A 12,548-nucleotide genomic window follows, 5' to 3' on the forward strand; every position below is an offset into this window, starting at 1 on the left:
CCCTAGCCTTGAGTACTAGGGTCTCAATAGCCACGCCGTCAAAGCTAACCGTTATAAACCTTGGTAGAGGAAAGGACCCTGAACTAGAAGGTCTGTTCGCATGGGAAGGCAGAATGGGGGGGCTGCTGCCAGCCCCAGAAGGTCTGTGAACCACGCTCTGCGTGGCCAATACAGGGCTATTAGAATCGCGGGCACCCGTTTTCTTTTTAACTTCTTTAGCACCCGAGACAGCATGAGGATGGGGAGAAATATGTAGACCATGCGAAACCTCTATGGGGTCGTCATGGCATCTGTGAGCTCTGCTCCTGGGTCTCGTGCCTTTGCACCGTACCGCCTGACCTGATGGTTTAGTCTGGAAGCCATCAGGTCGATCTCTGGGGTGCCCCAGCGATCCACCAGCAGAGAGAATACCTGCCTGTTTAGGGCCCATTCCCCTGGGTGGAGTCTTTGCCTGCTGAGGAAGTCGGCTTCCCAATTTTGTACCCCCGGTATGAAGATGGCCGAAATCTTGGGTACATGAAGTTCTGCCCATGCCATTATCCGTTCCGTCTCTCGCATTGCCGCTGAACTGCAGGTGCCGCCCTGGTGGTTTATGTAGGCTCCTGTGGTGACATTGTCCGATTGTATCTGTAGTGGCTTTCCTGATAGGAACCCCTGGGCCCTTGTCAGAGTATTGTATACTGCTCTGAGTTCCAGAATGTTTATCGGTAGTCTGGCTTCCTGAGGGAACCAGAGCCCCTGAAGTCTCAGGTGTCCCGTTACACCCCCCCACCCTGACAGACTTGCTTCTGTTGTGACGAGCGTCCAAGACCAGGTCTGTAAGGATTGGCCCTTCAGATTGTTTCTGGATGTCCACCAGACTAGGGATAGTCTTGTGCGTGTGGACAGGTGAATGATCTGTGTCTAAATGGCTTTGGGATCCCGACCACTTTTGTAAGATCTCTCTCTGAAGTGGGCGGGAATGAAACTGCTTCGAATACCGAAACCATTGTTCCCAGGAGTCTCATGCAACTGAGGATAGAGACTCTTTTCTTTGCTAGGAGGGTTTTTGCCTTCCTGCGCAGTGCTAAAGCCTTGTCTGGCGGGAGATATATTCTCTGGGTCTGAGTGTCGAATATCAGGCCCAGGAAACACATCTGCTGCACTGGGGTTAGTGATGACTTTGGTATGTTCAACACCCAGCCGTGGCTTCAAAGGAATTCCTTTGTGGTCTCTATGTGCTGTGATAGGAGAGCAGCTGACGGGGCCTTCAAGAGAAGGTCGTCGAGGTAGGGGATAATAGTAATTCTCCTTTGCCGCAAGAGACTCGCCATGGTCGCCATGACCTTGGTAAATACCCTGGGAGCCGTTGCTAGGCCAAAGGGGAGGGCCTTGAACTGAAAGTGTGCCTCTCCTACCGCAAAGCGTAGAAGGCACTGGTGTCCCTTCCATATAGGGACATGCAGGTAGGCATCCTTGATGTCTATGGATGCTAGGTATTCCCCTTGCTCTATACTTGCTATTACTGAATGCAGGGATTCCATGCGAAATTTCTGAACCTTTAGTTGCTTGTTTAGCAACTGGAGATTTAGAACGGGCCTGAAAGTGGCGTCTGGCTTTGGTACGAGGAAAATGTTTGAGTAAAACCCTCGACCCTTCTCCCGGGGAGGTACCCGTACGATTACCTGTGCTGCCAGAAGTCTTTGGATGGCCTCTTGGAGCGCCTTGCGCTTGATTGGACAAAGGGGGAGGGGGGTGCAGAAGAATCTTTGTCTGGGGGGCTGGGCTAAGTCTATGACGTAGCCTCGGGACACTATCCCTCGAATCCAGAGATCCGTTGTGGACACCCACCATTGATCCCTGAACTGAAGGAGTCATGCCCCTACCTTTATCTCCCCCTGAAGGGCCCCGTCAAGCGGAGTTCTTTTCTGCAGGGCGCGAGGATCGCCTCCTAGTAGTGCCCCTGCCCCCTCTGCCTCTGTTAAATGCTCCTCTAGAAGCTGAGAACTGGCCTCTAGGGGGGCTCCACCGCCTCGGGTAAAGTTCCGAAATCTGCCCTGGCGGAGTCTATTGACTACCGTCGGGAGAGCAGTGCTCTTTCCCCCCGTAGTTTCGTGAATTACCCTCTCGAGTTCTGAGCCGAAGAGAGTTACGCCATCAAAGGGTAAATTCTCTAGAGCCTTCTTAGAATCAGCATCTACCGCCCACGATCGAAGCCATAGGCTACGGCGAGCCGCCACTACAAGTGCAGAGGACCTAGCATTAACAGATACGGTGTCTCTGTGGGCATTTGCTACATACTCAGACGTCTCTAGGACGTGCTCTGCTACGTCTAAGAGCTCCATGCGAGGAGTGTTGTTCTTAAGGCCTCTAATTAATTCCTCCGTCCATAGTTGAATGGCCTTGAGAGCCCATGCTCCGGCCAAGTTTGGTCTAAACAAACTGCCGATTGCAGTGTATGCTGAACGGAGCGCCAAGTCGCACTTTTTATCAGTGTGATCTTTGAGGGCTATCCGCTCCTGAACGAGGATGACGCTAGCCGTGCTACTGGGGTATCTACCCTAGGTAAAGCTTCCCATTTTACCGCCTCCTCTGGTGGCAAGGGGTACAGGGATTTGAATCTGGACGACATCATAAACTGCTTATTGGGCTTTTGCCAGGCCTCAGCTATAATCTCCAAAATTTCTGGTAAATGTGGAAATGCTGGTAATTGTGCCTTTGTTCTCTTAAAAAGGGAGACCCCTGTGGGTGCCGAGGGCTCAGGTTCAGCAAACCCCAAGGTATGCCTGATCCCTAAAATGAGACCATCCACACTATTTGCCGAGGCTGCATCATAATATCATGGTAGTCTTCACCCTCTGGGTCTAACTCGAACTCTCCTTCCTCAGGCGAGGAGAAATCCGATTCCTGATCCTGGTCTTGAATCGTATCAGAGGATCCTCTTGCCCCTATGAGTAGTAGACATTAATCTATCTTCCCTGAGGGCTGCCCCTGTCTGTGGGGCTGAGTCTTCATCAGCCTGACTGTGTATGATAGTGAGTGGAGTGGAGCTTTCACGTACCTCTGCTACCCGCAGCATGGCGTTAGCTAGTCTTTCCACGGTTGATGAGAAGGATCGTAGCCAAAGCGGTAATTCCACTGCTGTAGACGCCTCCTGGGTTGAACCTCTTCGCGCCTGGGCGTCAGCGGTACAGGCTGCGCAAAGGGCGTTACGGTCTGTCTGTCCAACTGAAAATTTAGTATTACATTTGGCACAGGTATAATACAACGCAGAAGCTACAGAGTGTCCCTTGCTTTTTGCTGTCCCCTTCTCAGCCATTGTCCTTTCTTAAGGAACTTAAGATAATACAGTGTTAATGAAATTAAAGGCTGATGGCTGTTAAGCTAGGTAATCTACAGAGTCTCTATACAGGGTAGTCCTAGAATGTCAAAGCATCCCTCCTCTAATCATATAAGGTACAGTGCTGTCTGTGAAAGAACAAGAGTGCAATAAAATCACAGTTCTATAATAACAAAACCTTTGTTTGTAAGCTCAATAGGCACCAGCCTGTACCGATAGCCGAGCATGTCAGCAGAGGAGAGGCAGAGTAGGAGAGTCTGGCGGCGCTGCTCCGGTGGTGTCCCTGTGTCTCCACGTGCAGGCAGAATCCGGATTGTGGCCGGAAATGACTGAGAGGAAGGAAGTCTGTCTGTACCTCCTCCTCTTCCTGTCTCTATGATGCCGCCCGCTTCCTGTCTCCTGCGATAGTGCCCCCTTCAATATGGCCACTATGTTCGCTTGGCGCACAATGTTAGTTAGACCAGGTGCATGCGCCGTATCCTGCATTCTCTCTCACCTCCTAAAGAGTGTGAGCGATGCTTACAGTCCCCCTTCTGCTCGTTGTCGAGAGGATTGAGCGGGGACTTGCCGGCATGAACAGCAGTCCGGGAGGAGAGGCTGATGCAGCTTCACGCCCTTGTCCGCTAGCGGGGCTGGGGGATCGAGTAATCCCAATTACTGTGCTCTCCACACATGGATCCAGTTTCTGGCCAGAAATAAACTATGGTGCCCCAAAATTGCCCTCTGTAATGCTCGTTCTCTAGGGGAATGCCGACAGAGGTGCCAGTAAGTGAGCCTCAGCTGCTTCTTACCTTCTGCGGGACCCCGAGTGAGCAGAGCCAAGTCTTGTTCACTCACATGGGTCTTGAGATCGAGCCCCGCGATGCACCTATAGGGAAATAAAAATAAAAACGTGTAAACTATAAATCTAACTTGGTATAGGCAGGAGCCCATACCCTAGTGACCTTTGCTCCTAGTCACTTTAAAGAAACTGAGGAATTCACAGGAGAGGAGGGGCATAGTAGGGGAGGAGAGCAAAGTTCTACTAGTAGATAAAGTGACAAAGACTCCTGGACCCACTACTATACCCCAATGTCTCGCAGTGTCCCCCAATGGAAGGAAAGAGAAAAATATTTTCATTATTTCACTAGATTATGTCTTTTATTAACAATTATTTTCATTTGTCAAAGACCTTTGCACGCTAGTGTATATGTAAACCTTAATTAATAATATGGTACAATGTGGTGGAATGTTTTCCAAGAAATTCTAACTGTTTCCCTTAGTGCTCTATAGAACATTAAAGAAAACAGTTGATTGGCTGCTATGAATTAAAGCACATTTATGCTCCAATGTTATTTAATAATCCCAAGTAGATTGGCATTTACAGTCGCTATGACAGAATAATAATCCAGTAATTTAAGCACTGCAACAAAAAAATGTAAATATATAAAAAACAACAACACTTTTTCCCCATTTAGACATGTTTATTATACACTTAAAAAAAATGAAACAACTAGTCACAAAACAGACAAAATGTTTGAAAACAAGCAGGTCATCTTAAAATATGGAAATTACATCTGAAAAGAAGTGTATTAAAAAGTGTTTTATCCAGAGCATCCTCTGCAGCCACAGTGTGTGCATTCAATAATTCTCCCCTGCAACAAATCAAAAAATTATTATTTTACAACTCTGGATTAAACAAATAGTTATAGTTATGCACATTAAAAAGGTAATACACAAGGGTAACTCAACCAGCATTGCAAAACTGAGAGCTTTGTTCCCTATATCACGTCAGACAAGACTAGGAAAATTATAGTTTAACCCCTTGAGGAGAGGAAGAAAATTATGCAAAATTTAACAGTTTCTTTATGCCATCAACGGTAATATTTGAGATACTGGGTTTAGAGTTAAAAGTGTCTTATCGGGTCTGTCAAGCACAAGGGCAGACTGCACTGATCTACTGGCAGTAAGCCTACTTCCAGAATATCCAGCTAGGCAGTGTTGGGCTTGGATGAAGACAGCCTGTTGTAGTGGTGCTGTACTAGAAATATCAGTACAGGTTGCACTGGCATTCAGTGGACGTTGTAAACACTTAATAGTCTGATCTCAAGCAATATTAGGGGATGAACTGACCCAAACGAAGCAATTCATTTACACCTTCACCACTCAAGTCAGTCATTAAAAGACATTGGGCCTGATTCATTAAGGAACATAGGCAAGAAATTTCTTACTTAAGTCTCCTGGACAAAACCATGTTGCAATGCAAGGGGTAAAAACTAGTTTTCTATTTTGCACATAAGTTAAATATTGTCTGTTTTCTCATGTAGCATACAAAATATCAACTTTAAATTTCAGTGTACAAATAAACTATCAAGTATTTGTGTGCTACATGAAAAAACAGTCAGTATTTAACTTATGTGCAAAATAGAAAACTAGTTTTCACCCCTTTCATTTTAATATGGTTTTGTCCAAGAGAATTAAGAAATTTATTGCCTAAGTTCCTTAAGGAATCAGGCCCATTATAAGTTCCTTAAGGAATCAGGCCCATTATTATTAAATTATATTTGTGTACAGCAGCTTTCAAACATGTTTTTTATATGCATTTTTGTTTTATAAATTGCTTTTTAAAAATGGTGCATTTTACTTTTATTTGTGACTGTATTCAGATCATTAGAATGCTGTCAATGGCACATATTATTTAGGAGAGGCATGTGCTGATCTTGTGGGAGGCAGTGACCAGTAAGTACATAAGGACAAAGCTGTCTGTTATAGGGGCAGGGTCTTCATGCGAGGATGGGAGAAGGTAAGGAGAAAACCACAGAATGAGACACAGAGGAAGGATCATGCTGTGGAGTAGGGGGGACAAGAGGCTGCTGGGAGAATTGTACAGGAACACTGATGCCAAGTGCACCTCTATATAAAAAAATAAATAAAAAAAAGATATCACATTTTTTGCAAAACTAAATACTATTTTAATAACATTATTAAAGAAGTGCTATTATTGGTTGTATTCTCCAACTTAAAACATGTAATAGTCAACATTAGTAGCTCCTCAACTTGAGCAAGGGGACACAGTCAAAAACAAAAAACATTAGACAAAAGCAATTAAGTATTTTAGAATTCAGAGATATGAGAAAAATCAAAACAAGAATACTGATAGAGGTTCCATTTAAAATAACAGCAATACAAATTCTTACCACTTCAAGTTTGCTCTTGGGGACCCGACAAATACAATTTGTTCCAAAGTTTGTATCTCTTGTCTGTATGCAACGCAAGCAACACAGGTTCTCATATCCCTGTTTCTTCCATTTCGCAATAAGGTTTTTGTCAGCATACCCTTCTCTGATACAGTAGTCATACAGCTCTTTAAAAAGCAAGAACATAGGAGACAATCACTGTTTGGTTAATCATAATTTACTTACAACAAAGTAGCTTTTGCTAAATAAAATACAAGTTTGTTAAAATCATTGTTTATGTATTTTAAAGCTCTATATAATACAATGTAACTTTTGAAAATTATTAAAGATAATTACATCTTGAGATTGCTTTTCTTTGTATGTTTTCTTTATTTTTGAAATACCAATAAAAATACTTGAATTAACAAAATTTCATTTTTATACAAAGATTACATTTGACAAGTTGCAATCTCATCTTTTTTCCTATACTTCCTACACATTTTTTTAAAGGCAAAGTCCACTTTTATTAAGTATTTTTCTATTTAATACCTGATAGAAAATGAAGATAGCCTTTAAAGCATTCCTATACGATTCCTGTAATGGCGATATGATGAAAAATGTATACAAATATTTGGACAGAAAAGCTTTTAGTACATAATGTGATCATGCTAAAGATAGCAGTTAACAGCAAATATGAAGTGTCACTATTATCCTATTATCTTTCAAGAGAATACTTCTCCTGTGCGTAAGGTCGGTACACACTGGAGGTTTATCAGCCAATTATCAGGCCACTCACCTGATAAACGGACCGCTTGGCCACATATCGTGTTAGTGTGTATAATCACACGATGAACGAAAATCGTTCAAAGTGCCGATTGTTGTTTTATTTGGTTGGTCGTACTGTTTAATAATCTTGTTCCAATAACCTCCCGATCACGTACTATGTATGCACTCACGATCACGATCTCCATAGAGTTTACAGTCATGGTCTTTTCAGCCGATGTTGGCAATGAACAAGTTCTGGTGACTCAAATGTAGTGTGCTGCAGATAGAATAGTTTGTTCATTCGTTTTGAAACTGAAAATTTTGTTTCAGAGTCACAAAAGCTAACGGAATTTGTAAGGACATGTGGATAGTTATAACAAGGAAGTTTTAAACAGTATGACAGGAATGAATGACTATTGTGCTGTCATTCTCTAAAAGACTAGAGGGCCAGATGAAGGGCACAGATCTAAAGGTAATTTGTGTCAGTGTGTACACATGAATCGCCGGAGCGATTAGACCTTTAGTCGTTCGTAAAATCATTGTAGATAACGTGTCGGTCGGAAAATTCTTCAGTGTGTACCTAGCCTAATTAGAAATTATGTCTCCCACCTCCTCCCATCTGTAGCAAGAAGTACTTTGTTATAAGACGGTTGCTGTAGAAGGAAGAGGATGGGAGGTAAGAGAAGAGGGTGGCGGGAAACAAAAGGGACCACTCATGGCTGCTTACTGTGTGTAAACACACAAAAATGTCTTTACCCAAAGACAGAGCACCAACATAGAACACAATAAATGTAATGAGAGACTATCACATTGTCAGAATATTTTTATGTTCAGCAACGATACAAGATAATGATAAAAACAAGAAAAACCCTCAAGTAGCAAACTTCTCCTTCATGAACCTGTTCATGGTCATTTATAAGCAAATGTAATTTTAGAAACATCACTAACGTCAGTAGAAATCTATGTTTCACAAAGGCATACTACAATGAGAACTATTACCTCTGCTTATAGCTTTCCTCTTGTAGAATAGGTCAAAGATATAGCGGGTTTTTTGATGATGAATTCGGAAGATTGGCCACAGAGACTCCACCTTCCTCTTTCCTTCATGAGGATCAGTCTCCGCTGGAAAATAAACACCACAATAATTACTTCAATGGTTTTGGTTTTCAAAGCAATTCTACACAACTGAGTGTAGGTGACCTCACATCATCACACGAACGCTGGACCACAGGTAAGTCATTTTGGGATTTGCCATTACTTATATTTCACTCAAAACTGAAATTTTACTTTTGGATAAAGATGAATGAGATACTGCTTACCAAAAGGTAAAAACAACAATATGTTTGAATTTGCAAATTAAGGTTCAGAATAAATTCAGAACAGGACTCTGCATCCCAAGGTTTTTTTTTTTGTTTTTTTTACACAACACTGCATTACAGTGGAGCTAACAAACTTCATATGGTAAGAAATGACTAAAAAAAATGACTTCTGAAAAAAGCAAATTCTGCAACAAATAGCATGTGTTATCTTCATTACACAGACTGGTTGCGATTTTTTGACTAGACGTATTGTCATAGTTTTAAACTGCGTTTCTTTTCCCATTATCAACCTTTTCATGTCGTAGTCAATCCAAATAATTTTATATTTTTTTCCTCAACATAGTATTTTCTACTGGCAGCATACTAATTGAGAGTGTGTTTATGTTATGCTATTAGATATGGGAAGAAAAATAAAATCTCAAAATTACACTTCCCATAATTTTTATCAAGTACTTTTATGTACATAGAGACTTTTAAAAGAATAAACAAATGTATTTGTATAGTTTTATTTTTAAATTTAATTTCACATGGAGAGACATTTAAGAGTTGCCAAGATATTAAAAACATAAACTTATCACCAAAGTCCTGCATGTGCCAGCTGATTCATCTATCCCAAACAAGGACCAGAGGCCTGATTCATTAAGGATCTTAACTGAAGAGGTATCTTATTTCAGTCTCCTGGACAAAACCATGTTACAATGCAAGGGGTGCAAATTAGTATGCTGTTCTGCACATAAGTTAAATACAGACTGTTTTTTAATGTAGCACACAAATACTTGATAGCTTATTTGTACACTGAATTTTAAAGTTGATATTTGTGTGCTACATGAAAAAACAGTCAGTATTTAACTTATGTGCAAAACAGAATGCTAATTTGCATCCCTTGCATTGTAACATGGTTTTGTCCAGGAGACCGACATAAGAAGTCTCTTCAGTTAAGATTCTTAATGAATCAGGCCCCAGGTCATCAAATCTTCAACCTCTAAAAACCACCTCTTTACTAGAGCATAACCTACTCCCATCTCAAGAACTGTCCCAGTCTGCATTTTGAGACACAATTGCCCCTTGTCTCAGCTGTGCTCTTTTCCTACTAGAAAATAAGCTCTCTCATGAGCAGGGGCCCCCCTCCATATGCTTTGTTTGCATTTAAATTGTATGTCCCTGTTTTATATATGCTCTGTTTACCATAATGCTGGATGCTGTAGAGAACTGTGAAACCTCACAGATCATCAATAATAGAAATATGAAACCATTAAAATATTGCATAACAGCATTTGCACAGGTTTTGGAGGTACCAGACAGAATGGTTTGAGCTCCCCATGTTAGACTTGATTAACTGTCTATCATTGACAGAAAATGTCCCCAGATAAAGGGTTATGCAAGTGAGCAAAACTAAAATTCATTATGACTATCCCAACGGGAGAATTTAAATGACTGTTGTTTTTAAGAACAAATTATTACTATTAGTACAGTAATTTTAACGCAGATTTTTTGCTGATGGCTCTGAGCAGTGAGCAAAAGTCTGCGTTAAAATTACCGTACTAACCGTAATAACGTGCACTATTATCATAGTAATGGTAATAGTGCGTGGGCCACGTTGTTCTCACAAACAACGCAGTCAATTGAATTCCCCCACAAGTGTTATATTGCACAAAGGGGTTAAATACAAGTATGTTAACATTTTTACATATTTTTATTAGTCATTTATTTAAGCATGTTTGAGAGTGCTATTGCTACAGCTAGACGATAAAACAACAATGCCATCTGTGATGAGAACACTTGGAAAAAGTATCCTTTCTCCTACATATGTGAAAACAATATTTTGCCCAAACCCAAGATCAATCACCTTCTCTCATTTTCTGATCCAGTTCATCCAAAGTAGGCTCTATAAGCTCCCACCCATCTGGAGGAGGCTTCCTGCTCCGCTTTACTTTTGGCATGGTTTTCAGAACCTGAATTAGAAGAGATTTATGATGAGTTTACCTTGTAAAATGTGTATGTTTGGCACAAAGCTTCTATTAGTAAGACTACATGAAGAAAAAAAAATTGGCTCACTTCACAAAGAAAAATATGACAAATGTACTACCTAGTTACTCCTGTGACCACAAGTACAAATCATTATTAAACCCATACCTAGGAAAATGTATCCTGAAGTTGGAAGACAGGAATAAAAGCTAGGAGCCAGCAATTTTTTAATTACAAGTTTGTGAGCCACGCAGAAAGTACTGGAATTATGCATAATTACAGGTAACATTATCATACATTACAATGACCAACAAATTGCTTGAAACAGCCAAGTAACCATCATACTATTCACAGCCTGCACATAAATAGTCTGTGTCCCCATAAATGAAGAAAAAGAACCACAGCAGCCTGCGCCACCAACAAAAAGAAAATAATCATCTGTCCTCACAAAAAGCAATATGCTCCAGGCTGACACAAGGGACCATTTCAAGGTGGGCAAATATGCACTCAGAACAAAGTCGGACATCAAAACATGTGTCTAGCTCAAAAACAGTAGCATTTGTTCCAGACATGTCAGGCATAATAGTTGCGTCCCATAAAGGTGTAGAGAAAGTAAAGAGATGTGGCTTGACTACGTTAGTAGCAAATGGTTGCATTACCCTATCTGTACTCAATTTAATATTATAATGAAGTGTCATATACACAAGAGAATATTGTCTTGACATTATTAACAGATATGAAAGCCTCATGTTCAATGCAAATATAATTAAATACAAACACCTGTTTCCCCCTTCAAAAATGGGTATCTTTCCTGCAAATGGAAATGCCAATTAATTAACGTAAATAGGTGGCGGCAACTTCACTAGCTAGTGCTGCTAATAGTAATCTTCATCATTGTATATCCTTGCACAAACCCTCCAGCACCTACAAGAAATACACCTGCTAAAAGACTTATCAGGGGATGCATCAATGTCTAATTGTGTAGCAATTATGTGACTATACTTTTACTGTTCTTGGCCTCTTCCTCACTCCCCTGTTCCACCTTTCCAGGCTCAAGAGAACATACGTCAATGATACACAAAAAACTACTTTTGGACATATGCATTCTTAGTGTACATGCATAGAACAGAAATGCATATCTTATGCAAAAAAACAACAACAAAAAAAAGCCTTACATCCAAATCTAAGTGTGACCCATAGCATTAATTGATATTTCTATTGGAACAGCTGCTCTTGCAGAAAACCCTGGCAACAATATCACCACTGATATAGTAACACTATGTCCGCAAATGTACTATGGAAACATTAGTCGTGTTATTTTAAGTGACTGCTGTTAGCCACTTACTCTAATGCTGGCTACACATTGTATACACCTGCCACTCATCACAACTGTGTGTGACAGATTTGGCCCAAAACATTAAGCTATCGGGTGTCATAAATACGGACTTTTCTATAAGGACTGATCTCCTAATGTAAAGCATCTAATGGTCATCCTGTGTAACATTCCCTGCTACTCTACTTCATATCCTTATAGACTGTAAGCAGCGTCCTCTTACCACTGTGTTTGTTTCCCCAATTGTAGAGCTCTGGGGAGAAGGCTGGCGCCATATTAATAAATAAACAACAAAAATTCAGCATATAAAATGTAATAAGACAACGAACAGAAAGAAATGTAACTAGAATATAGCGGACATTACAGTGTTATTATACGTGACAGTAATATTACCTGCACGCAGCAGGAGCGGCAGCACAATCACAACAGCTCCTCACCCAGCAAACTATCTAACCCGGAACCGTTCCTAATCCACTGCATCCGTACAAGCGCCGGATGATGACATCTAACCTGCCGGGGTCCTTTCTGACTTTCCGGGCATTACCAATGACGCCAATAACAACCGCGCTGAGTAGCGGTGTATCTGCGCTTTATGCATTTCAGGCGTCAGGTTATTTCCACAGCCGTACTAGTAAGAGGACTGTATCTGGCTCTGTATGAAGTGAGGGATGCGAGAGTGAGGGAAGAGCATT

At 41.3% G+C, this 12,548-nt stretch overlaps 1 protein-coding gene across 2 annotated transcripts; it reads right to left on the reverse strand.

Annotated features, from left to right (window-relative positions):
• Nucleotides 1-4,761: 4,761 nt before the first annotated feature.
• Nucleotides 4,762-12,356, reverse strand: BUD31 (BUD31 spliceosome associated protein). 2 transcript variants are annotated; one of them, XM_075179927.1, is made up of 5 exons: nt 12,250-12,356; nt 10,405-10,510; nt 8,239-8,361; nt 6,496-6,662; nt 4,762-4,953 (listed from the first exon to the last, which is right to left on the reverse strand). In XM_075179927.1, exons 2-5 carry the CDS (start codon nt 10,496-10,498, stop codon nt 4,903-4,905), a joined length of 435 nt encoding a protein of 144 aa, XP_075036028.1. In that variant the 5' UTR covers nt 10,499-10,510; nt 12,250-12,356; the 3' UTR covers nt 4,762-4,902. The 2 variants fall into 2 exon arrangements, with proteins under 2 accessions (XP_075036028.1, XP_075036029.1); XM_075179928.1 differs by lacking the exon at nt 12,250-12,356 and adding an exon at nt 11,302-11,324.
• Between the last annotated feature and the right edge of the window lie 192 nt (nt 12,357-12,548).

Source organism: Mixophyes fleayi, chromosome 7, assembly GCF_038048845.1.
Source record: "Mixophyes fleayi isolate aMixFle1 chromosome 7, aMixFle1.hap1, whole genome shotgun sequence".
Classification (NCBI taxonomy): Eukaryota; Metazoa; Chordata; class Amphibia; order Anura; family Limnodynastidae; genus Mixophyes; species Mixophyes fleayi.